Below are 27755 nucleotides of genomic sequence, written 5' to 3'. Positions count from 1 at the left end.
ATGGTACGCAGTCTTCAGCATCAAGATCCAAGGGTGTACTGTCCCTTGAAGCTGTAAAGGCTTACGCGTTTCGAGGCTTAGCCTCTTCCTCAGAGCCTAAATGGCATGTCTAAGCCTTTGGTGGTATCAATGGACGACTAATCTAGTGCGTTAGCTCATCAAGATTGAGGACGTGGATCAAGGTACCAAAAACAATAGTACAGCCAAAACAACTATGGGAAAGCCCATAAAAAAAGAAGGTACTTATATGTTACAAGTAATGTAACTAGAATACGTTTTATTGATAGAAAAAAACATCCAAAACATCGAAACATGATATGCATGGAATACTACCTCCACCAAACACACCGTGCATAAAAGACAACGTTGTCACATGTAGTGAAGTCCGGACTCTAGACTATTGAAAGGTTGCAAGGTAAGATCATCAGCTGCCATATGGCAGTGCTCGGTATCCACTACTCCCGCTGGGATAGCAGTGAGTGCGGAAAGTGTTGCCGAGTAGTGGCAAAAACAACACTGATGATGGACAGTAGTACCTAAGCAATGTGTGTGCAGTAATGATGCTAAACCCTCATGAACAACAATATAAAAATGGGTATCGTGTAGTAACCTGCATGAGATCACCACAGCGGGAACACTTTTCATATATATATGCATATATACAATATACATGTATGTAACAGAAACAAATGGCTTTATCTCCTTATTACCCTCCCCCCCTTTTTCCTATTCATAGGGATGGAAGCACTTTTTCCTACATTGGATAGTCCTTCATTCAAAGTCCCAATGCTTTTAATTGGTTGTCCTTTTATCAATCAATTCTTTATAATATAGCACTTGGTTGAAAGGAAAATAAGACGGACTAGAAATCTTTTTTCTTATGACATATAATACATAATTCTATGCTATGTATGAATCATCATAAACCTTAATACTATATCTGAAACAGATTGAATAAAGGCACTTCTTTGTTCTTGGTTTTCTTAGTTAGAACAACAAACTCTAATGGACCCCAAGGCTTTGAAGTTAAAGATTTAAATCTACAATCTGAATACTATGAAATCTCTCTGGGCATAAATATAAGTTGTGTTGTGTAGTTGCTTTCGTTATTTTCCTCACTTGAGTAAGATTTCTGCCTGATGCATGAAATCACATTGACATGTACTTTAAATCTGTCTGCAGAATTAATTCATCCTGGTGCGATGAGTGTATATGTGATTAATATGCAGAGACTGTCTTTGTTTTCTGTATATCCTCCTGTGCACAATAAATGCTTCTAGCTTCCAGAACATTTATCTTTGTGTTATGTAATTCACCAGGTGAAAAAGTACCCAGACACTGGCACTGTAAGTTGCTGTCAGAAACAAAAGTTGGAGAACTGTCTGTATATAACAGATTCCACCCACATTTCAGTTTGTCTGTATGTAATATGCTGTATACATTCAGAGACAATGCACAGCTTCAACTGCATGTTTCAAAGCCTCAGAAATACATTTTGTACCCTAGCAAGGAAATGCCCCTAACCATTCATGAGTCCACGGGACTGTCCCAAGATTTTAGCACAATGCTGGTGTTCTGAAGGTGTGGGCTGTCTCTCGGAGCCGAACACAGGAGCACTCCTTCCAGTTCCAGGACCCGACTGCAACTCTTTGAAAAAATTGTCCAGTGGCGTGATCTCATGCCTGAAACATAGGTGCCTAGTACCAGTGGCAGGAGTTCAAGAGAGAGCACCAGTGCTGGACACTCTTCAGTGCAAGGCTTTACCTCTACAGACCATCAATGTCTTTCCCCCACCCACACTGTCCACCGAATTCCACCCCCACTAAATGTTTTTTTTATCCCCACATCTGACACTAATACATTTTTTTCACCCAACCAGCACCAAATCTTTTTTTTTTCCTTTTTATCACTTTATTGACACTAAAGCTGAGTTCAGACTATTGTCACTGCATTAACAAATATGTGTTGCATTAAGGCAAGCCTTTCATTTGTATGAAAAATTTATAGAAAACTTCTGCATTCACCATACACCAACCATAAAATGTCATCATTGGATCATTGCAAAATGATGTAAAAATAAATTGCACTGCGCTAAAATATATAAATCAATCCAATATACATATAAAAAGTCAAATAAATTGTGCACTCATTAACCACTTTACCACTAAGCCTATTTTTGACACTTTTTGTTTACAAGTTTAAATCAGTATTTTTTGCTAGAAAACTACTTAAAACCCCCAAACATTATATATATATATATATATTTTTTAGCAAAGACTCTGGAGATAAAAATGGCGGTCATTGCAATATTTTTTGTCACGGGGTATTTGTGCAGCGGTCTTTCAAACGCCATTTTCTTGGAAAAATTACGAAAAATCTAATTTCACTGCATTTAAAAAAAACTAAACAGTAAAGTTAGCCCATTTTTTTTTGTATATTGTGAAATATGATGTCACGCCGAGTAAATAGATACCCAACATTAAAATTAAAATTGCGCACACCCGTGGAATGGCGACAAACTACGGTTAATAAAAATCTCCATAGGCGATGCTTTAAAAAATGTTAACAGTTACCAGTTTAGAGTTAGAGTGTAGCTCTTTTTTTTAAATTATTGCTCACGCTCTGGCGATCGCGGCGATACCTCACATGTGTGGTTTGAACAGCGATTTCATTTGCGGTGCGACTTCCATATATACGTTTTTTTCTTTCGTGCACGAGCTAACGACGACGGGGGCAGCTACATTTTTTATTTTTTTTTCCTATTTATTTTATTTTGTTTTTAATTTTAACACAGGTTTTTAAAAAAAAAAATCTGATCACTTTTATTGCTGTCACAAGCAATGTAAACATCCCTTGTGACAGTAATAGGCAGTGACAGGTACTCTTTATGGAGGGATCGGTAGTCTAAAAGACCCCAAACCTCTCCACTGCACTTGAATGTATTCAAAACGCCGAAAACTGCATTTTTGAATACTGTCACTTTTTTAATCTGCCGCCTTTAGCAGCAGAGTAACCCGGACGTGACGTCATGGACGCCGCCTCCGGGTTACGTCATCAGCCGACGTAGGTCTACGTGGCTAGACGTTAAGTGGTTAATCAAAATCAAATATCAATTACAGTTGGTTTAGTTATTTAAAGTTCATTAAAACATAGAGTTAGGCTTTAATCAGTTTTTTTTACAATCTTCCAATTTGGAAAAATTAGTGCATGCAAATGTAAGAAGTACTTTCTATACTGCAAAAAGTTTTGTGTATTTAGCAGACTGTAAGTTATGGTCATGCAAAATCCTATAGCAAGAAAAAAGCAGTTCCATCATTAAGGTCTTCATTCTCAAACATAAAAATCATCATTTCGACTATAGTTTAAGGATGGCATGGTTTCTTTGGAAACAGGTATTTTTCAAAGCCATGAACGTAATGTAATGAATATCTTTAACAAACCCTATAAATTCACTTGGGCTACAGCCCTACCTTATTTGGGGATCTACCTCCTTATACCAAATCCAAATATCCTTCCCCCTTAAGTAGCTGTCAGGCTTGCTTTCTGCCTGGCAATCTCCCACATTAACCTGGTTTAGTTGGTATATATTTAATTGAGGAGTCACACATACCCAAAATTCTTTACTATTTCAGGGTCACATCTTATGAATACAGCATGAGAAAATATTGAACGTCATCTAGCATTCCAGTAGGCCAAGAATAGCTAGCAATATCCTATTTAATTGAAAATATGATGGAGGCCAAGGCATTCCATGCCTTAGCAAATAGGGTTCTTCTCCCGCAACCGGTGAATTGCCCCTATGGATGTACTGGGGCATTGTGGAACGCACATTATCATCAATCTACAAGCTTATTTGGCTACCTATCTGAGATACATCTTCCACTGAGGACCTGACTTTAAAATAGTCCCTTCTGAAATGGGACAAAGTTAAATTCTCTAGTCTAACCTCCTCCATTAACCCATTGCTGGCATAGTAAATTGTCCCCTCTTTACCCCTACCAAAAAATAAAACACTGGCTTTCTGTTCTAAAGGAGTTAATTCGTATATAAATCTGTCCCATTTCTGTTTTCAGATACTGAAGTAATTGGAGAGAAGGCAGTCATATTCACATGCTTTTGGACAAGTTAAGAGTTTTTAAAACCAAAGGAAAAAAAATCAATCCTTGTCAGAGCATCATGTAAATGGTTTATGTACTGTACTGCTTTTTTTTTGGTTTTACTTTTATCTGACACTTTTAGACCTTACCTGTGCTCTTTGCATCATTTCATCTGCTGTACCAAATCTTTCCTCTAACACACAGCGCAGGTGCTGAGACTCAAACTCTAGCTGCTGGCGGATCAGGTCAATCTGCATTGAGAACTGAACAGTACAAATGGTGATCAGAGAGGACAAACTGAGTAAAGGGTGGAGACTTTGAAGAGTAGATAGCCATCCCTTTAGGCTCGATTCACACCTATGCATGTTGCTTTTGAGCATTTCTGTAGAGCTTTTTTTCTGTGCTTTATACATTTTTTAGCCCCAATTTTGCTGCGATTTGCATTTTTTATTCTTTTTGGAGGAGGGAGGAATTTGTTGTTGGGTAGATTTAAAAACGCAAATCACAGCAAAGTCACGGTAAAAGCGCAATACATGTTTTTCTGCAATTTCTCCATTGAAGTCTATTGAACCAAAAAAGCACCGTTTTGCATTTAAAAAAAGTCCCTGAAACTTTCCAAAAACGCAGAGGCGCAAAAAATGCAGTGATGTAAACGTGATAGGAATCCATGTTAAAAAAATGTCCTGCATTTTGGCAAAAAGCATGAAAAAACGCATTGGTGTGAATGGAGCCTTAAAATCACTTCCAGGGACCCGTTATTGCTAAACTGCACTATAAAAGCACCTTATATGTGGTAAAACACAACTGGTAACTGACAACTGTGTTTCACTACATTATCATCGCTATATACTTATAGTATTTACTGACTTTGATACAATTTACTTATATACACTATTAACTTATAAATATTACAGTTTATAGTCATTTGCATCTTAGTGGAAAAGTGGAACAGAGACCCCATTTTTAAAATTTAGGACAAAGTGGTTAAGAGTTATCACCTCTATAAGGTTTTTGCATCTATTTGTCCCTAACAAAGCCTGACAAAGATTCTAAGGCCGGTCGTACACGGAGCAAATTTCTTTCCTGCAACCACACTGTTAATGCGGGAATCCCTCCTGCCGGGCCATTGTCTTCTCCTGGTGGGGGGCAGGCAGGTTAAGCCGCCCCAGCCAGGAAAAGACAGTGATCATCGTTAGTGGCTATAGCAGCCGCTAGTGATAATCGCAAGAGAATCCGGGAGGCTGGTTGTACCCAAGCTAATCGATCAATCAACTTAGTACATTCAGCCTGCCCATTAACAGGTTCCTGCTGAACCGGCCAAGATTCGAACCGTGTATGGCCGGCCTTACCCTCAAAATTTAATATGTGCATGATATTTTTGATACACTATTTTAACATAGGTTTCCATGCATACCGTTTCCACTTGGGGCAGCTCCTCTAAGCGCTTGGACAAACTTTGAAGTTGGGAATAGTACCAGTGTTTCTCTTTTTCTTCTTTGTCTATTTCTCCCAACAACAGGCATCTGGGGAAATAAATCAATATTTTAGATAAGCTATTTGTGGACTGACAGACTTTAAGCAGCTCTCTTAATATTAATGCTGAAAAATGTGATTGTTGTTAGATATGTGCATGCCGGAAAACGTTGTTTTGTTTCATTTTCGGATGCATTCCTTAAGTGAAGAATTTGTTCTGGATGCATTTGTTATTAGACCCCATTTGTTTTCGTAATTCATTTTTTATCACTACCGGCACTTGTTTTGTTTACATTTTTGTTTACATTCTGCTGACAGCGGGGGACCTCACTGACAGCAGATGAGTCATGGTTGTTGAAGTGATTTTAAGGTCTCTGTTTTTTTTATAAGTTATACTTACCTCCTCTGTGCAGGTGGTTTTGCACAGAGCAGCCTGGATCCTCCTCTTCTTGGGTCTCTGTTGAGCTCTCCTGGCCCCTCCCTCCCTTTGAGTGCCCCCACAGCAAGCAGCTTGTTATGGGGTCACCCAAGCTGAGTCATAGCTCCATGTATCCATTCAGACACGGAGCTGTGGTTCGGCCCTGCCCCTCTCTTTTCTCATTGGCTAACTGACTTTGATTGACAGCAGCGGGAGCCAATGGTGTCAATGAGGAGGGGAGTCCCGGACGGCTGAGGCACTCGTGGACATCATTAGATGTAGATGTAGATGGGGCTCAGGTAAGCATTAGGGGGGGCTGAGGGGGGTTGCTGCACACAGAAGGTTTGTTTATCTTAATGCATACAATGCATTAGGATAAAAAAACCTTGTGACTTTACCACCCTTTTTAAGGACACAGTGGCCACCCGCACCTTAACAACCAGCTTCTCAATGAATCAAAATGATTTGAATAAATTTGAAAATGTCATTGTAACTTTTTTGCGGATTCGTTCAGATTTATTACTATGCCCATTTGGGAATTTGGATACATCCGAATCTCCGAAAATGACATTTTTAGTCCGAAAAAACAAATCTGAACAAACTGAATCGCACATGTCTAGTTGTTATTGAACAAACTCTTAGTAATTGTTTCTTTACTGGCCCAAAATAACCGAAATCCCCATACATTGCCAGAGGATTCAAATATTTTTAAATGGACTTTAGATGTACTAGAGCTTTCTACTCCAGCATCTAATATAGAAAGTTTTTAAAGAATTAATCAAAACTTTTATTCATAGCAAATCTTTAAAGCTTAAGTGTATTTGAATTTTGTTTTAAAATCAGCACCAGGAACGGTACTTACATTGAATAAAACGTGTCCCTTAGGCTCGGGTCACACTATTGCGATGCGGGAAGGCTGCGAATTCGCAGCCTTTTCCCGCATCGCACACGCACCCCCGGCAGTTCACACTGCCATATGCGATCCGCTGGGGGTGTCAATGTAATCTTAACGACACCCCCAGTTTGATCGCATATCGCAGTGCGATCGTGCAGTTCGCACAGGATGGGATCGCACAAGTGTGAACCGCTGTGCGATCCGATCCTGATGCGGCTGCAAAAATGCCTCCTGTGCGTGTTTGCACCGGGTGCGATGCGAATTTAGCCATACAAACTGTATGGCTAAACTCGCACCGCACAGCTGATCGCATGTAATGTCGGAGCAGTGCGCTCCGACATTAAATGCGAACCCGGCACTCGCATCAGTGTGAACCGGGTCTTATGCTGGTGGCTGCTGTTTTTCATTGAAATCTTCGTTCCTCTGAGCCTTGTCTGCTATATTAACTTTATTCTTGGTCAAGACTTTTTAGTCATTTGTTGTTTATTGTTCAACTTTGATGTGAATAGGAGTTGTATTTCTATAAAAGAGCTTATGCATTTTGGTGTGTTTTTCTACTTATGTTACTATATTCAATATAGATTAGGAGGTGGATTTTTCAAAGTCATAGCCAGGTATTTTTTGTGATGTATATTTGAACATTACCAGTGACTCCTCCACCCATAGGTTTTTCTTTTTTTTTGTTTCTTATGATTTTGGGACTCCTCTTGTGGGCAGGGAGGTTGGAATATTGGGACCTTAAGGATATTACCCTTTAGGTTTCACTCATCAAAAGGGCCGACTATGCCCACCCTCTGTGCCCCACCTCCATTCATAAAAGTTGTGTTACTACTACTTAATGAACACACTCTATGAATGGAGGAGGTCCGCTAGAAGAGTCTAAGCCTGGTCACCATCCACTCAGAATCCAGCCTATTCAGCAGAAAAGAGAGGATACATAACCTCTCATAGTGTAGTATTAATACACTCTCAGCTTTATGAACTAAATTAATTAAAAAAAACATTCACAAATATAATGCACTAAAATCCAGTGCACTAAATAAAGTGCCTTTTTAAAAAACTTCCAAGCATTGCCCCCTTAAGGATAAACATCAATAAGAATCACATGTAAAATGGCCGACCTCGGACTTCTGGGTGCAATTATCCTTAAGGAGGCAATACTTGGAACATTTTAAAAGGACGGTTTTCTGTGTTAACCCTTTAATAAATCGCTACATGATTTTATATATGCTGTGACCAGTGGTATAATAATGGAACCCATGTTTTGAGTGCAGTGACATTACACTCTAGAAGAGTACTTTCAAGCACCTTCTTTTTTTTTGGAATGCCATGGTCCTGCAGACTGTCTGTGTAGGTGTCTGTCCTTACCTCCAATACAGGCAGACAGTTACACTCTGACAGAAAGCCCTGATAGTTCATTCACAACAAAGGCAAAGGCTGTCAGTATTTGTTGTTTTTCAGGTTTTTTTTTTTTTTCTTTTGCGGTAAAATCGTGCAAACAGAATCGCGGGATGCCTGATGCCCAAAAAAAGTACAAGAACTTGGGCATCCCACGACTTGCAATGGTTCGGAATCGTGGGCAGAATCGCGGCAATTCTGCCCACAATCCGATTCCCCCTCTCTATTTGTCCTCTTTACCATGATCAGTGAAAGTAAAAGAAAATCCCAAATTTTAGGTTGTCCCCAGAAAAGTAATAGAGGGAGAATCCTCTGGAAACTCTGGTGACCTGGGGGTCTCTAAGAAATTCCCTTAATTTGCAAGGATTTCCGCTTACTTTCTGTTTGGCTATGGGACAAGAAGTGAGGGGAAATCTCCGCAAAGAGACACAGATAGGGAAAAAGATCTGACAGGGGTTCCATCCCTTGCTCCATCCAAAAAGAAAAAAAAAGTTTTGCCTATAGTTCTACTTTAAATGATTCATAATGGAAAGAATAGTTTACAAAATTAGCTAATTCACGTTTTTTTCTTTAAGGTTTCAACTGTGTTTTAAGAAGGACCTCACACTAAATAGAAAGAAAGAAATCTGGCATGGCCAGCCTTTTATTTGCAATACACGGGGTTGTAAAATTGATCCTAGAGACCATCTGAGTTTAAAAAGGTAGTAAACTCCCCTTTTTAACTTGTCCCTACAGTTAAGCAATAATAAGACTTACCTGTAGGTACAGTGAATATCTCCTAAACGTGCACCGTTTAGGAGATATTCAGATGTGTAGCACCTGGTGACAGCACTGCCGCATGCGCACTGTGCTCTGAGTGGACGGCACTGGAGTTCTATGCTGCATGCACAAAAGTGACATCATTGAGGCTTGGCCATTTAAATGGCCGGAGCCTATGAACCCGGAGGGAAGACAGACTAGAAGATAGAATCACTGTTAGCAGTGACAGTGCACTGCTGAAAGGATCAGTTTTACAGACAAGTCTTGCATAATGTGCTAGTATGCAGTGCATACTAGAACATTATGCAATGAACTTCAAGGGGACCATATCTTTTTTTTTTTTCTTTGGGTTACGGCTTACCGCTTTGAAGTATATCTAAAACCAATAAAGTTACTGTAATGTAAGGCATAGAAGGGTTATAGAAGGTAAGGTATAGAAAGGTTAACACCCCTGTCGAGGTTTTTTTTTTGCCATCTGAGTCTCCTCGGGAAAATTTGCCTTCACTTTATTGGACACAACCCCCTCTTACACAGCTGTCACCTTGCCAAGTGTCCCCATTAGAAGACTTGCCCTCAGTTCCAGTGACGACTCAAAATTTTGGATTTTCCACCACTCTCAGATTGTGATAATGGTCACCGGAACAAATTGGAAAGGTAGCCTCCCCAGACAGACTAATGCTTCCACACTCCATCCAAAGCTAAAAACTGTTTTGAACTTAAATACATGAACTTTCTATAGTAGGTGTATTATACATGTTAGTGCCTGTCAGGTTTTACTTTTGAAGATGTTTTCTTGTATAATACAGAAAATAATATTTTGTAGCTTTCTTAAATGAACTATCTTCTCACCTTTCCCTCTCCAGTTCTGCTTTTAAAGTCCCACTTGAACGATCCTCTGCCCTTCCTTTCTTCTGAGGAGTATCTGAATGTTGAGATGGTGCTGCAGAAGCCCGACCCAGGATCACTGAGGTATCAGCAGAACTGGTGGTTGCATATTGATTGTATAAACCATGGACATCACCTTGCAAGGAAGAAATGTGGATTCAATTGTCAAATATTTTTATTTTAAGCCTGCAAATCACATTATATATAGTATATTAAGTTGAGTCTAAAAACAAGAGGGTCAAGACTACTGTCAATCATTCCGTTTTTTTATACTACTGGTTTGTGATAGTAAAAGATGGCATTGCCAATTGATGATTTGTACAGCAGAGGTGTACTGAAGTCCCACCATCTTAACTTTTAAACCTTCCCCTGGTTGCATTCAGTCTGACATTAGGCTTGGGGGAACGTGAGTATAAAAAAAAGATTTTCTCTGCATCTTTTGCACTTAAACAATATCAGCTGATTCATTACATTTTGTATGGAATTTTGGTTTGTGGGAGATTTGTTGAATTCTGTCTGAAGTCCAAAACTTCCAATATTAAAATTGAACCCCACTGAAAACTATTGGGGGTGAATCTTGATAATCAGTTGGGGACATTTTCAAGGCTAATAGTCAAGGGGTCATCAAAATATGCATGCTGAACTGGGCACTGCCATGAGGGACATTTACCAATGTAAAAAAGAAAAACCCCAAAAAATACCATAGGGTGGGAAAAAGAACCTACTTGTAATGCAACTTCAAGGGTGACTTGGGAAAAGCACCAATGTCTTAGGTTACATATTTGGGAGGTGCCTTAACTATTATGTGGTGTTACAGAATAAAATGATTTTCACAGACAAGATCAGCAACACTATATGTTTTCATTACATACTTTAGTTGTGTACTTGATTTTTTATCTTTTACATTAGGCTTGGCTTAAGAAAATGTACATGTAAGTTACAGGTTCAATCAATCCCCTTCCCTGCCATGCGTCCTGCACTTACCTGTTCCTCCCGGGTGCTAAACCCTCCATAGCAGGTGTCAGGACGAAGTGCAGTGGTAGATCAGTAAACATCAGTTGTTAAGAAAAAACCCTGAAGTGCTCAGCTCTAAACTCTTCCTGATTCAAAGCTGTTACTTTTCAACTGCCCTGGCAAGGGAAGAAGCAGATTGAGCACAATATGTGCTCAATCAGCTTGAGCAGTGTGCGGAGGTAGCATTAGAGGTTTTATATACCTGTGATCAATGTTCCCTTTAAGATGCGCGCATGCGCGGACAGGCAGTCTAAATGACGGTCCCGCGTAAGCACAGTTTCAGACCGCGCAGCCACAGACGTGGCGGCCGGGGAGCAGAGCAGTGCGCCCCAAGCCCGCCCATTGTGTGACAATTGTCACACGGATCCTCCTCCTGGCCAATCAGGGAGCGGGTCCTCCCGCTTCCTGATTGTCCGAAAGGCAAAACCCATGCCATTGGCCGAGGAGGAGGCGGAAGGACTGAGGACTGAGAAGCTGCCGTCAGGTAAGTGCACTGGTCTTGCGGGGGGAACGCTGGCATCTCTGCATTGAAAGGTGGCACGCTGGCATCTCTACATTGAAAGGTTGCACACTGGCATCTCTACATTGAAAGGTGGCACGCTGGCATCTCTACATTGAAAGGGGGCACGCTGGCATCTCTACATTGATTGGGGGCAATGCTGTGGCACACTACATTGATTGGGGGCAATGCTGTGGCACTCTGCATTGATTGGGGGCAATTCTGTGGCACTCTGCATTGATTGGGGGCAATGCTGTGGGCACTCGGCATTGATTGGGGGCAATGCTGTGGGCACTCTGCATTGATTGGGGGCAATGCTGTGGCACTCTGCATTGATTGGGGCAATGCTGTGGGCACTCTGCATTGATTGGGGGCAATGCTGTGGCACACTACATTGATTGGGGGCAATGCTGTGGCACTCTGCATTGATTGGGGGCAATGCTGTGGCACTCTGCATTGATTGGGGGCAATGCTGTGGGCACTCTGCATCGATTGGAGGCAATGCTGTGGGTACTCTGCATTGATTGGGGGCACACTGGTCACTTTGCATTGACGTTCCCCCCCCCCCCCCGCGGGCCACAGAAAAATTATCAAACGTTAACCAGTCCATAAAAAGGATGGGGAGCACTGCGCTCAGAAATTTTTTTATTTGCTCAGCACAGTAAAAAATTAGAGGGAACATTGCCTGTGATGTCTCATTAAAGAGAACATGTCACTTTCACTATGCTATCACATCGGGGCTTATCAGTCCCTCTTGCAATGGCAATAAAGTTAAGAAAAAGAAAAGTTTCAAACTTAGTAAAAAGTAAATAAAGAAAAAACCCAACCAGTTTTTAATTTTTAAAATACACTGCTCCAAAAAAATGAAAGGGACACATTTTAATCAGAGTATAGCATTAAGTCAATTATCTCCTGGGTAATGTATCTGGTCCATTATGTAGCAGAGGGGGTTGTTCATCAGTTTCAGTTGCTTTAGTCTTAATGAAATGAACAATATGTGCACTAGATGGGCAACAATGAGATAACCTCCAAAACAGGAATGGTGTTACAGGTGAAGACCACTGACATTTTATTTTCCTACTCATCTTTTCTTAATTTTTTTCACTAGTTTTGCATTTGGCTAGGATCAGTGTCACTACTGGTAGCATGAGGCGATACCTGGACCCTATAGAGGTTGCACAGGCAACCCCTCCAGGATGGCACATCAATACGTGCCATCGCCAGAAGGTTTGCCGTGTCTCCCAACACAGTCTCAAGAGCATGGAGGAGATTCCAGGAGACAGGCAGGTACTCTTGGAGAGCTGGAAAGGGCAGTAGAAGGTCCTTAATCCATCCGCCGGACTGGTATCTGCTCCTTTGTGAAAGAGGGGAGAGAATACGCGCTAGGATAGATAAACTCAAATGCTGGCTGCGGCCTACCTCCTATATATGGTCCAAAAGGATCTATAATAGAAATGGGAATAAGGGGGAGGTAAAATGGCGCTGCCCAATATACCATGCAAAGCAAAAGTAAAGGACCCAATGAAGGGTATGCCTCTGTGCCTTGTCAGTTCAATCAATACATAATAACAAAATAAAATAAAGTGACCAAGTGCTAGGAAAGACTTATTTGTGTCCAAATAGATAATATAAGTGAAAAGATATGTATCACTAGAGACCACATCCACTGCAAGTGTCACTTTTGTGGTTCCCTGCTGCATGCTCTAATTTCTCTTGACAGCTTGTATGTGACTACAGGACACAGAAGTGACATAGAGGCTGAAAGCTCAAATGATAATCATGCAGGAAACAGTTTATTGCACAAATATGCTGAAAGTTGCTTTAAACTAACCCTAAATTGAGCTCTTAAAACAAAGTCTACCTCAAAACATTATACCCCTAGTCTACTGCATACCCACTTCACCCTGCATCGATTTTTTAGAAAGCATGCAGGTCTCCCTATAAAATGAAACATGGCAGACCAGAAATGGCTTTTGGTTAACAACATAGGCTAATTACACCATACATAGCAGCAGTATAAGGTGGAAAGTCCACCTGCTGGCAGCAAATGATAATTAGGAAATATTAATATGCAATATTTATATTTAGATGAGTTAAAAAATAGAAAAATATATTTTGAAAAAATTTAATTTTAGGCTTTCTGCATAACAAAAACACAAACTATTCATTTGCATAATTTCATACGGTATTTACCAGATTTAAATTAACTAAATGACAAACATTATTATTTTTCACACATAAACATATTAAACAAAGGTATTTATTGCTGCAAAGTGCAACTGGTAAAGAAGGGTGATTGGGTAGAAACATGCAAATTAAAAGTCAAGAGCTGACGGGAATCCTTTTGCCTGTAATAGATATTCAACTACATAATTCTTATTTTATCTCAAGCTAACCTGTTAATTTACATTACTTTTTTACCTTTCATCTGATCCAGTATGTCACACTGACTTGCTGATGCGCCAACATCATGTTCAAGCTTGCCCTGAAGATGTTTAAGGACCTCCTAAACCAAACAAAAAAATTACATGTGTAAACTTAAATTAAATCTTCAAGGTTTAACTATTTTTCTATTTAGAGGTTTTTCATACAAAGAAAATGGTCAACTTTACTAAATATCCGATCATGCCAGAGGGAGATGCATGCATCCCTAGCCACTTCAGTGGTGACCAATTCATGAATGAAATATCTTTTCAACTGTGAAAATCCTAATAACAGTGCTTTGTAAAGAAAAAGAAAATAATATTTTCCTATGCATAAAAGTTTTTTAATGCTATTCAAGCAGTCATAATTAATACACTTTTATCATTAACACTTATGGATGTATCCGAAAAACCAACATATCACTGATATAATTGATACCATATAAAATGAGCATGCCAGAGCTTATAAAGTTTTGTCCAAAGTCATTTTGCTCAGCGTGATCAATGATCACCCCACTGTCCTTGTTTTGAGGTACAGCTTCACCATCAAAACGATTAAGAGAGCCAGCAACTCTGGTATCTGTGTTAAACTCTTTATTGGCTAGATGGCAGTGACATTAAGGCCCTGTTCACACCTGAGCGTTTTTCAGCTCGTAAAACGCTCATCTCTGAAGTCTCAAAACACCCAACAAGCAAAATCCTATTCATTTCTATGGCCCCTGTTCACATTTGTGCGTTTTGTCGCCTGAAGCAAAACGCCTGAAGCTCAAAAAAGTACATGAGCTTCTTTTTTGGCAGATTACAAGGATTTTTGTTAGATGTCAATGCCTTTCTCCAAACACCTGCAAAAAACGCCTGAAAATGATACGCTCAGGTGTGAATGGAGCCTTAAAAAGAGCTAAGGCGCTTCGGCGAGTAGCTTTAATCATAGAAATCAAGCTATGATTAAGGCTACTCGTGGAAACATGTTAGATCTTTTTTAATGTCTCTGCCATGTAGCCAATAAAGACCTTAAGGCCCCTTTCACATGGGGTGGATCTGTTTGGACTGACTCCGTTGCTCAGCAGGGATCGCTCTGTTGAGCAGGCAGATGATAGGTCCATCTCCTGTTAGAGTCTGCCTTTCCTCTATAGGGAGATCAGATGAAAACGGACAGCCTGTCTGTTTTCATCCAATCCCTTCCAATCCGACCCGCTGGACGGATGGCGAGCGTATTGGCATCCATCTATTTTCTGCCGATCTTTTCAGATCGGATGCCAGGTGGGTGTCAGCAGACATGTCTACTGACATTCGCCTCCCCGTAGAAGTAAATGTGTGGCCCGATTGGGTCCGCCTGACAAAAGCACAGGCGGACCTGATCGGTTCCATCTTGTGAAAGGGGCCTAACACGGATACCAGAGTTGCCAGCTCTCTTTATAGTTTCATGCTGTCTGCAGTGGGTGGAGGACACTTTGAGTCAGAGCACCTGTTTCGGTTTCCATGCTTTCATACACCTGTTCTCTGCAGTGAGCGCTGCATTTGTGTCTTATCTTAAGTTCCACCATCTCCTCTAGAGGAGATCTTAGTTACTGAAAGATAAAGGAATCCAAAGGATAATTCATTTCACTGTACCTTAGTTAGTATATAAATATAATAGTCTACACATTTACTTACATTTACATATCTATTTAATAATAGTAATAAGTAATTGTAATAAGTAATGACAAAATTTACTACCTAGTGTTTCATTATAAGAGTAAGGCTGGCCATTTATATTCCTTCATCAGCCAGCCAGCTGATCAAAAAAGAATGAATAGGATCCTCCATCCACACAACAAAGGTGGATAGAGGGATCCTCTCCACTAAGCTATTGTTTTCTGACAGCAGGACCCACCCACTGTCAGAATACACTGATCAGCACTGTAGCTGATTGGTTGTATGAGCTGATCAAATGAAAAATCTCCAAAAGTCCCGTTCATTTGATTTACTTCTCTTACATGGGAATTAAATGATAGAACTGAAATTCAGGCGGTCCTTGCTGAATCAGATGATTTTCAATCCATCTATGGCCAGCTTAAGTCCAACTTTGCGATGGATTGCCTCATTTTGAAAATATTTTTATGTTTTGTTTAGACACTGAAGTACCGTATTTACCAACCCAACAGTTTATTAAAATGCTTGGGGACTGGGGAAGTGAAATCTCTTCTCTGTTCCCAAGTTCCCAAGTTTTCCTACTGCTGGGGTGGGGTCTTTAAAATTGTTCTTAAAAGATTACGGAGATTATGGTTGCATAAGGAAAGTTGCAGCAGAAAGTGTGCAATTCCATGATGGGGAATGTCAAATTCTGGTCCAGTGACTGTATGATTCCCCAGAATTTATATGAAACCAGTATATGATTCTAGTCCATATTTATTTTCTGTTTTACTATAATACAGAAATGTCTGGGTGTTTGTGTCTTTTAAATCAATGATATCACTGAAGTAAACCTCTCAAGATATATTTTTTAAGTGATTTTCTGTTCACAAATGAACACCGTTCAGAGGTCCCTGCTGTCCATTAATTGCTCATGTGAGCTAACTTAATGGTTCTGGAAAAAGTAATGCATATTCCACTATCTGCTACTGTACTAAGTGCTCATTAGTAATAACCATTAGCTTTCTGAAAGAAAAAAAACAATATCATGAGTGATGGAGGTGTGTTACTATTCTAGGACAATCTATGCTCTCATGTTCGAAGATTATTCTTTACAAGTATGCCTTCTCTAACAAGACATACCTTATATCTATGGTCCCCACCCTCCCAGCACCAGAGACCGGCCTTGTGGAAAAAAAAAGCCCCCACGGACTGGGGGGGGGGGGGGGAGATGGGGTTACAGTCGGTCACCTCACCTGCCACCTACATATTTTTTTTATTTTTTTGAAAATTTATTTTTATTGAAAAATTTAGATGTTTAGGTACAAAACATAGCCTTTGGGCATTCCCCAGCTGATTGCCACTAACATATTTATTTTTTAATCTTTATTTGTATTTCTTTGGCTGACCACATAAGCTCAAATTATTTATTTTTTTTTAGGAAAATATTATTACTATTATTATTTAACAAAAAAAAAATGATTTAAATCTTTATTTGTATGTTTCTCATCACATTAACTCGTTTTAAATTTATAAATAATATCAACTTGACCCCCAGGAATTTTTCTGACACTTGTTTACAGCAGTGTTGTTTTCTAGAAAATTTGTATTAACCCCCCAAACATTATATAATCTTTTAAAGCAGAGGTCCTAGAGAATAAAATGGTGGATCTTGAAATTTGTTTATTGTCACATGTAACTTGTGCAGCGGTTTTTCAAACACAATGTTTTTGGAAAAAATATACTTTTTGTAACTCTAATGTAAAACAACACAATAAATAACCAGATTTTTGGTAAAATATAAAAGATGATGTTAGGCCAAGTAAATAGATACCAAATATAATGCTTTAAAATTGCACATGCCTGAGCAACGGTGACAAACGAAGAAAATTTTATTAGCCATAGAGGACACTTTAAAAGACTTTACAGGTTACTACTTTAGATTTACACAGGCGAGCTGGTGCTAGAATTACTTTGGCACGGTTCATTTGTGGTCCAGAACGGCTCGCTTCAAAACGTGCGAGAGCACAGAACTCTCATAGGTCACTAAGCAAAGAAGCACAGGGATCATTGTGGTCTGAAAGTGTGCCTAGAAACTTTAAAGTGGAGTTCCACCCAAAAGGGGAAGCCCTGCTTGTTTGCCTCCTCCCCGCCTACACTGCCACATTTGGCACATTTTGGGGAGGAGGGGGTGCCTGGTTTAGACAGGTACCCGCTCCCACTTAAGGTTGACTTCGCATTCAGACCCCCTTCTCCTGCCACCGGGGCATTCACAGAGCGCAGCGTGGCTTGGCACATGTGCAGTAGGGAACCGGCTGTGAGGCCGCAAGACTTCACTGCCGGTTTCCCTTAGCCGAGATGGCGGCGGCAGCAACCGATAGCCAATTGACAAATCAGCTGGCCTGAAGACACCACTGGATTTCTGAAGGAGCCTTGAGATCCTCTTTAACCACTTCCAGACTGCCCACTGTATACCCCACTGTATACCCCACTATACCCCATTTAGTTTGAGGTTAAATACCACAGTTTTGGCAGTAGCTAGCTGCCATAACCCTGGTATTTGTACATACCGTGGTCGAGTCTCTGTAAGATAAAAGTGATCCCGGCGGCAGATTCGCCACCGGATCACTTTTAGAGGCGGCGGAAGAGGTGCCCCCGCTGTTCGGTTAGCCCAGAGCCAATTCAATCCCCTCCATGGCTAGGCAGGAAGCCGAGTGAGGGTGAGATAGCACCCATTCGGCTCTATGGCCTTGGAGGAATGGAGCGATGTCCGACGTCACTCCCATATTCCGGCCTTAACGGAATGGTGGATCTTAAAGGGGTTGTAAAGTCAGAAGGTTTTTCATCTTAATACATTCTATGCATTAAGATAAAAAACCTTCTGTGTGCAACAGCCCCCCCCAGCCCCCCTAACACTTACCTAAGGTCCCTCTCTATCCAACGATGTCCACAAGTGTCTCAGGCGTCGGAGAGTCTCCCTCCCAAATGGCTGCCATTGCTGTCAATCAAAATCAGCTAGCCATTAAGGAGAGAGAGGGGCGGGGCCAAGTCAGGGCTCCGTGTCTGAATAAACAAAGGGAGCTGTGACGCGGCTCAGGTGCCCCCATAGCAAGCTGTTTTCTGTGGGGGCACTCAACAGGAGGGAGGGGCCAGGTTCACGGATATGGACCCGAGAAGAGGAGGAATCCTGGCTGCTCTGTGCCACTGCAACAGAGCAGGTAAGTATAACATTTGTGTTATTATTATAGGTAGACTTTACAATCACTTTAACTACATGCCGCCCGCCCCCCGTCATATTACGGCGGAGCGGTGCGACCATTATCCTGGGCCGCCGTCTTATGACGACGGCACTTTAAGCAGGGCAGGCGCGCGATCGCGTGCGCGCCGCCCTGCACTGCCGGTGTCGGGGTCTCCCCGGGACACCCCCCGTCACCGGCAGGGGGGAAACAGCCAATGGGCGTGGCTGTTTCCCACGTGATCGACTGTGTTCCAATGACACAGCCGATCACAATGGAGGCACCCACAAAATGACCGCGCATGCGCGATCGGGAGTGCGCAGCGCGGTCATGTCGGTGGCACTGTGTTCCGTAGGAACACAGCTGTCACCGGCAGTAGTAAACAGTCACTGACAGTGACTGTTTACTATGTGATCGGCTGTGAATCCATTCACAGCCGATCACAAAATGTAAATACAGAGCAGTAACTTACTGTTACTAGCTCTTCTCCCCTCATACAGTTTCCAGTATGAGGAGAGCAGAGCTAGAAATAGTGAGTTACTGCTCTGTGTACCTGTAAAATGTAAAATCACAAAAATAAAGGTCCCCACACAGTCCTCAACCCCCCCCCCCCCCCAATGTCACCTGTCACCCAACAGTCACCTCATCAGTGCCCAGAAATTGACACCCATAATGTTCACATGTGAGCGTAGCGATCGCAGGCAGAATCACATGACGCCCAAAAAAGGTACAAGAGTTTCTTTGGGGCGTCATGCGTTGTTTGCGTGATGTTACCACGATTCGGCAGGCGGAAATGGCGGCAACATCGCACAGCGTTTGGGGTGCTATTGCAAATCAGGGGCATCGCACAGGCGTCCCGCGATTTGCAATGATTTCTGGATCGCGGGCAGAATCGCAGTGATTCTGCCCATGATCGCTATGCTCACATGTGAACGTAGCCTAAAGTTCACCGGTCACCAGAGACTGCCATCAGTACCGCCGTGCACCATCGCCCGTCACCTGTCACCCATCGGTGACCATCGCCCCTCACCTGTCACCCCATCAATCACTGTCACCTGTCACCCCATCAGTCATCGTCACCTGTCACCCCATCAGTCATCGTCATCTGTCACCCTATCAATCATCGTCACTTGTCACCCCATCAGTGATCGTCACCCCATCAGTGATCGTCACCCCATCAATCATCGTCACTTGTCACCCCGTCATTGATTGTCATCTGTCACCCCATCAATCATCGTCACTTGTCACCTCATCGATCGTCATCTGTCACCTCATCAATCATCGTCACCTGTCACCCCATCAGTCATTGTCACCTGTCACCCCATCAGTCATTGTCACCTGTCACCCCATCAGTCATCGTCACCTGTCACCCCATCAGTCATCGTCACCTGTCACCCCATCAGTCACCTGTCACCCCATCAGTCATCGTTACCTGTTTGCCATATACATGCAACCACTTACCGACAGCCTAACGACTATATGCGTCGGCCATTAAAAGCTAAATACTGGGGTTATGGCAGCAGATAGCTGCCATAACCCCGGTATTTTTTTAAACGGCGGGCTGTCGGCTTTCAGATAAGGGTGGTTCCAGTGGCGGATTCTCCGCGGAATTACCCTTACGGTGCAGGGGAAGAGGTGCCCCCTCCCGCGCGCCCCAGACGTTTTCCCAGCTTACCGGACCCGCCGTCAGCGGGGAAAACTATCTGGTCCCGGACCCTCAGAGACAGGAAGTCGAGTGAGGGCAAGATGGCCCTCACTCGACTCTATGGTCTTGGAGGACCGGAGCTACGTCAAAAGTCGTTGCCTAGCAACCGGTTTAAAGGGCAGGTTTTTTTTTTTTTTTTTCTTTCTTTTTTCAACAATTTTTTTTTTTTTTTCTTTTTTAGTGTAGTTGTGAGGTGTGAGGTCTTTTTGACCCCAGATCTCACAATAAAGAGGACCTGTCATGCCTATTTCTATTACAAGGGATGTTTACATTCCTTGTAATAGGAATAAAAATGATCAAAACATTTTTTTTTTTTTAAACTGTGTAAAAATAAAAAAATAATAAATAAAATAAATAGGAAAAAAAAAAAAATTAAAGCGCCCTGTCCCCGTTAGCTCGCGCGCAGAAGCAAACGCATACGCAAGTCCCGCCCACATATGTAAACGGTGTTCAAACCATACATGTGAGGTATCTCCGCGATCGTTAGAGCAAGAGCAATAATTTGAGCCCTAGACCTCCTCTGTAACTCTAAGCTGGTAAACTGCAGAAATTTTTAAAATGTTGCCTATGGGGATTTTTAAGTACCAATGTTTGGCGCCATTCTGTGAGCATGACATGTTGGGTATCTAATTACTCGGCGTAACATTATCTTTCACATTATGGAAAAAATTGGGCTAAATTTACTGTTTTCTTATTTTTTAGTTCAAAAAAGTGATTTTTTTTTTCAAAAAAATTGCATTTGGAAGACTGCTGCGCAAATATGGTGTGATAAAAAATATTGCAACGATCTCCATTTTATTCTCTAGGGTCTCTGCTAAAAAAAATATATAATGTTTGGGGGTTCTAAGTAGTTTTCTAGCAAAAAAAATAATTTTAGCTTGTAAACACCAAGTGTCAAAAATAGGCCCAGTCTTAAGTGGATAAATGGACTTTGTGAAAAGGGCTACTTGGATGTTAGGCGTCTGTATGTGGCTAGGCTGTGTAAAAGTGTTACACATGTGGTATCGCCATACTCAGGAGGAATAGCAGAATGTATTTTGGGGTGCAATTTTTGCTATGTACATGCTATGTGTTAGAAATATTGCATAAATGGACAGCTTTGTGTAAAAAAAATGTGTTTTCATTTTCTTTCCACAGTTTCCAAAAACTTGTGGAAAAAAATGACATATTCAAAAGACTCATTATGCCTCAAAAATTATACATTGGGCTGTTTGCTTTCCAAAATGGGGTCATTTTATGGGGGTTTCCATTGTCCTGGTGCTCCAGGGCCTTCAAAAGTGCGATAGGTTGTCAGGAAATGATATGTGTAATTTGTGCTCCTAGAATGCCGGACGGTGCTACTTGGATGTTGGGCCTCTGTATGTGGCCAGGCTGTGAAAAAGTCTCACACATGTGGTATCGCAATACTCAGGAGGAGTAGTAGAATGTGTTTTGGGGTGTAGTTGCAAGTATACATATGCTGTGTGAGAGAAATAACCTGTTAATACGTCAATTTGTAAAAAAAAAAAATCTTAATTTTGCAAAGAATGGTGGGAAAAAATTACAACTTCAAAAAACTCACCATGCCCCTTATTAAATACCTTGGAATGTCTACTTTCCAAAAAGGGGTCATTTGGGGGGTATTTGTACTTTCCTGACTTTTTAGTGTCTCAAGAAATGAGATAGGCCTTCAGTACATCAGGTGTGATCAAGTGTGATCAATTTTCAATGATTCGCACCATAGCTTGTGGACTCTATAACTTTCACAAAGACCAATTAATATACACTTATTTGGGTTATTTTTACCAAAGATAAGTAGCAGTATAAATTTTGGCCAAAATTTGTGAAGAAAAATTACTCATTTGCTAAATTTTATGACAGAAACAAAGAAAAAACGGAAAATTGATATCAAATACTTACCGTAATTTTCCTTTCCTGATGGACTCCATGGCAGCATACGTTCGGGTAGGCTCCGCCTCCTCTCCTACCTCATAGGACCCCACTCCCATAAATCTTTGCTCCCTTTCAGCATCAGTGTTCTGTAACTAGCCTACTCAGGAATTGGGAGGGGACTCCTGCTGCCATGGAGTCCATCAGGAAAGGAAAATTAAGGTAAGTATTTGATATCAATTTTCCGTTTTCCTGACAGACTCCATGGCAGCATACGTTCGGGAAATAACTCGCTATACACTCCCGGGTGGGAAGATGCTGAACAAAGAAAACTTTAATTGGCACTGTCAACTGACAAAACTTGAACGCCAAAGTTAACTGAAGATAAGGCAGCAGGTTCAACACAGTAATGTGTAAGGAAGGTATTCACAGATGACCAAGCGGCTGCTTTGCGGATCACATCAGGGGCGACATGTTTAGAAACTGCCCAGGATGTAGCAATGCTTCTGGTAGAATGAGCCGTAATCGCCTCTGGAGGAGCCAAGCCTTTTGCTCTATATGCCCATTGTATAGCCTGGACAATCCATGCAGCCACCGCTCTTGAAGATGCACGTGTACCTTTCTTATTCCCATGGAGAAGAACAAACAGGAAATCCGATTGCCGGAAGGAGGATGTGGCCTCTAAGTATTGACTCAGAGTGTCTCCCACATCTAAAGGATGGACTAAGGATTCTTCATTTGTTCTGAAGGTGGGCAGAACTATCTCAGAATTTTCGTGGAAGACAGATGAAACTTTAGGGTTTGACCCCAACATAGGGATTAGGACCACCCTGTCCTGAAAAAAGGTCAGAAAAGGCTCTTTGCAGCCCAAATTGTGTATCTCTGAGACCCTCTTGGCAGAGGTGATAGCCACCAGAAATACCGTCTTCAACGTAAGCTCCCTGATGGACATGGAAGCAACCTCTTTCGAAGCAAAGAAGTCCAGGACCAACGGAAGATCCCATTTCGGGAATCTAGGTTTTCTCTGAGGCCTGAGCCTGACTGCGCCCTTAAAAAACTGTTGGATCAGTTGATGTCTTGCCCACTGAATTCCGATGAAAGCTGAGATGGCAGAAACTTGCACCCGGAGAGAAGAGACCGAGAGGGACAGATCTAAACCAGACTGTAGGAAACTCAATACTTGCTGAATGGTAGGTGCCCCTGCTGGACCCAAACCCTGGGCTTGATGACTCAGAAACCTTGCCCAGATTCTCTCATACACTCTGTTGGTGCTAGCCCTCCTCGAGCTCATAAGAGTGGGAATCACCTCTTCAGGAGAAGAGACATCCGAGGGCCTCCAGCCTCTCCCTCTCAAGAACCAGACCTTGAGGTGTAGACGCGCAGGGCACGGATGTAGAGTAGGCCCCTGCGATAGAAGGTCTGGCCTGAGAGGCAGAGGGATCAGATCCCTGAAGCTGAGAAGGGACAGCAGAGGAAACCAAGGCCTGTTGGGCCAGAAGGGAACTATCGCTATGACCTCTACTTCCTCCATCTTCAGTCTCCGAAGGAATTGGAGTACTATTGGCACCGGTGGAAAGGCATAGGCAACTTGGAAGTTCCATCTGTCCGTGAGGCATCCACCCCGAAGGCTCAAGGATCCCTGAACCTCGTGTAATACTTCTGAAGTTTTTTGCTGTGTGGACTCGCAAAAAGATCCACCTCCGGTGAGACTCCTAGAGACAGAACCCAATTGAACACCTCCTGATGGAGGGACCATTCGTTGTTGTCCAACTGGAATCTGGACAGGAAGTCTGCTTGCGTATTCAATACCCCCGGGACAAAGACCGCTGAGAGGTTGGCCAGGTGTTGCTGGGCCCAAGACATAATTGGATCTGTCTCCTGGAGTAGAGACATGCTGCGGGTTCCACCTTGCCTCTTGACGTATGCCACTGCCGTGGTGTTGTCCATCCTGAGTAACACTGAGGCCCCTTGAGTCAGATGGTGAAAAGCCTGGAGGGCTTTGAAGGCGGCTCGTAGCTCTAGGATGTTGGACACCACTCCGTGACTGGCGAAATTCCACCTGCCTTGTGCCACTTCTAACCGGCAGTGAGCTCCCCAGCCGGTACTGCTGGCGTCGGAGGTTATCGTCACCCACGAAATTGGAGCAATTGAGTGGCAGTTGGTTAGATTTGCACGGCGTAGCCACCAAGGAAGACACCCCTTCATGAATGGTGTTAGATAAATAATCTGTGACAGGTTCTCTGTCGTTGTAACGCTCCTGCGTTTCATGTATGGTGTGGATTTTCAGCTGCAGAAATATTCCACTTCAGTAGTCATGTAAGAGAGATGCTGAGATACCATTCCCAACCTCAATGACTCATCATGTGTGGAAGGTCTTAATTCAGCTAGTAAATACACACACTCAACAAGCTGGTTCCTAGAGTGACTTTATGTATGTAGTAACACAGTGATGAAGATTTAAGAGACAGGTTGAGTGGAGGTGGTAGGTGACAGACACTTGAAGGTAAGACAGTAGCAGATGGATGCAGGTAGGTTTAGCAATCATGTATGGTAGCAGATGACAGAGTAGCAGGTGGACATACAAGAGAGATCAACCCAGTGCAGGAATAAGTAGCAGTAGTCTTAAGAGCTAGCAATCTAGATATGCAGATGTGATAAATAGTCTTTACTATGCAGAGCTAGATAGTGTAAGCTTAGTATAAGTTTATAGAGGGTTCCCCTGCGGGGTACTTAGCACTAATAGCAATACAGCCGAAGGTTGGTTCAGGAGGAGCGGATGATCCGGAAGCGGGATGCAGGGATCAGCGCTGCGAGGTTCCGTCAGCGAGGTATGCTTGCAAGCACGAAAGCTTCAAGCCAAGTTAGCATCCAGGTAAGGGTGTTTGAACGAACACATGTGAGTGAGAACCGGCGATTTAAATAGCCATCTAGTCCGGCGCTGAGTGATGACAGCTTCAGTCTTAAAGGTGTATGCGCACCTTTCCAAAAGAGAATGGTGGGGCGCATACACTTGTGAAAAGAGTAATTTAGGGTACCAAAGGTACTGGAACATTACAGTCGTCCACTGGTGGAGAAACCCCTTCTGAAAGGGTCTCAGCCTCCACAGAGCCCACTTCACCATGGGTGAGGTAGCCACTAGAGTCCCTACCACCTTTAGACACTGACGAGCAGTGAGCTGGGAGGCAGCGAGGGCGAGAGCCACCCTGCTCTGGACCACTGGAATTTTCTCTTCTGGTAGAGATATGGTGCAATTCACCGTATTGAACAGTGCTCCGAGAAAGACCAGGGACTGCGTGGGCACCAGATAGCTCTTCTCCAGATTGAGAATCCACCCGAACTCCTGAAGAGTACGAATCACCTGCTCCAGATGTAGCAGTAGCTGGGACCTGTCCTGGGACAGAAGAAGAAGATTGTCCAGGTAATGATGTAATCTGATACCTCTGGTTCTGATGAGAGCCACGATTGCCAATAGCGTCTTGGAGAAGGTGCGAGGCGAAGTCGAGAGCCCAAAGGGAAGACATGTAAATTGCATGTGGACATGATTGACAGCAAATCGGAGGAACCGATGATACTCTTTTGCCACAGGAACGTGGAAGTACGCATCTTTTAGGTCTATTGATGCCAACCAATCTCCTGGGAGTACCGAGTGCTGTATTGTAATTAGGGACTCCATCTTGAATCTCTCTCGACGTATAGATCTGTTGAGATAATTTAGATCTATTACCTGGCGCCAAGTGCCGTTCTTTTTCTGGACAAGAAAAAGAGGCGAATATACTCCTTGACCCCTTTCCTCTTCGGGAACTAGTACAACAGCTCGTTGATCCAGTAGGGTATCTACATAACTGAGAAGAACCTTCTTCTTTTCTGCTGCAGGAGGAAGGGAAGTTGCGATGAACCTGGGTTTGGGAACGTTGTTGAACGTCCAAGAGTGCCCTTGCGACACAACATTCAGAACCCAGGGATCCTGGATCGAGGCCGCCCAGACGTCCCGAAATTGGAGCAGCCTGGCCCCTAAAGGGAAAAGACTGGACGGGACCAACCTCAAAAGGATTTGGTGGCCTCCCGGTCACCGGACGAAGAGCCCTTGGGGCCTTTCTGAAAGGAGGACTGTCTTGACTTCCAGCTTCTCCCATAGGATTTTCCTGGTTTGTAGCTGCGCGCTTCCCTAGAACGATTAGCGTTTTGCCTCCTTGGGAAAGAGCGTTTCTGATTGCTTGGGCGTTTGTCCTGGGGAAGGAACCCAGATTTTCCACCCGTGGCCCGGGTTATGGCTGCATCTAGTTTATTCCCAAAGAGGGAAGAACCCTCAAAGGGAATCCTACACCAAGCCTGTTTAGAGGCAGCATCGGCAACCCAGGGCCGAAGCCAAAGGGCACGTTTGGCCGTAACAGAGGCCAGCATAACCCGGGCCAAAAGGCGAATAGTATCTAAGGAAGCCTCACCCAAGAAGCCCGCGACCATCTTCAGCTCCTGTATAGGAGAACTTTGGAGCACTTCCTCCGAAACTCATCCAAGAGTATCTTCGAGGGCATTAACCCAAACCTCCATGGCCTTGGAAATTGTAGCCAAAGTCATTGCTGGCTTACAGGCCATGCCGGCCGATAGGTATGCTCGCTTAAGATCAGCGTCAATCCTCCGATCCAAAGGATCTCTAAATGATGCTGTATCCTCCATTGGGAGAGTGACGTGTTTCGCCAGACGCATCACTGCTGCATCCACACTAGGAGATGACTCCAAGTATTTCACCTTTTCCTGTTTAAAAGTATAGAGCTTCGCTACTTTAGTGGTCATGGAATTTTTCCTTTCCACTTTGCTCCATTCTTCCGACATTATGTCTCCCAGTTCCTCTAGAAATGGGAAATTTAAATGCTCTTTGCATAACTGCTTGAAATATTTCTTCTGCTTAGGAGAAGAGACAGCAGGATCCTCCCAGTCAAGGGCCTCTCTCACCGCTTTAACTAACGGAGACACGAGGGCAAATTCAAATCCAGTACCGGAGTCATCCGAATCGGAATCGGACTCAGACGGGAGGATAGATGTATGGCTGGGTTGGGAGGACTCAAACGGATCCTGAACCGACAAATCTCTGTCAGGAGAGCGTGACGGACCTGCAGAAGTGCTTGGCTTATGCAATTCAGCAAGAGAGTCCTTTAAAACTCTGCGTACCACCTCCTCAATATGTTTGTCCGTTTTTTCCCTTTCACCTGTAGCTTGGGTATAACAGGGTTTGCACAAAGAGGAACCGTCTGGTATCAGGGTACGGCAACCCCAGCATTTTTTCCCCTGCGGGCGTTCTGAGCTGTCATGGTGCGAGGAGGAATGGTGCTCACGTCCCCTGCTGTGGGAGGAGCTGCGCTTAGACTTAGATGAGGAGCGCTGGTGTTGCATATTTGCATGACTGTCTTCGCTGCGTGTGCGGGGCTGTTGATCAGACCTAAGAGAGCTGAGACAGACATATACAACAAGCCATAAG

At 42.9% G+C, this 27755-nt stretch overlaps 1 protein-coding gene across 1 annotated transcript in view; it reads right to left on the bottom strand.

Moving 5' to 3' along the window:
- The window catches only part of APC2 (APC regulator of WNT signaling pathway 2), a 118676-nt gene that overhangs the window by 31611 nt on the left and 59310 nt on the right, over window positions 1–27755 (bottom strand). The window contains exons 4-7 of the mRNA XM_082264002.1: window positions 13860–13944; window positions 9890–10061; window positions 5512–5620; window positions 4247–4360 (exon numbers count right to left, since the gene is read on the bottom strand). Coding sequence (XP_082120128.1) covers window positions 4247–4360; window positions 5512–5620; window positions 9890–10061; window positions 13860–13944 — 480 coding nt within the window. The remainder of the gene's footprint in view (window positions 1–4246; window positions 4361–5511; window positions 5621–9889; window positions 10062–13859; window positions 13945–27755) is intronic.

The sequence above is a fragment of the Pelophylax lessonae genome, assembly GCF_965119305.1.
Source record: "Pelophylax lessonae genome assembly, chromosome: 1".
NCBI classification, from domain to species: Eukaryota; Metazoa; Chordata; class Amphibia; order Anura; family Ranidae; genus Pelophylax; species Pelophylax lessonae.
Note: the sequence above shows the minus strand (reverse complement) of the source record. Positions and strands in the feature narration are given on the sequence as shown.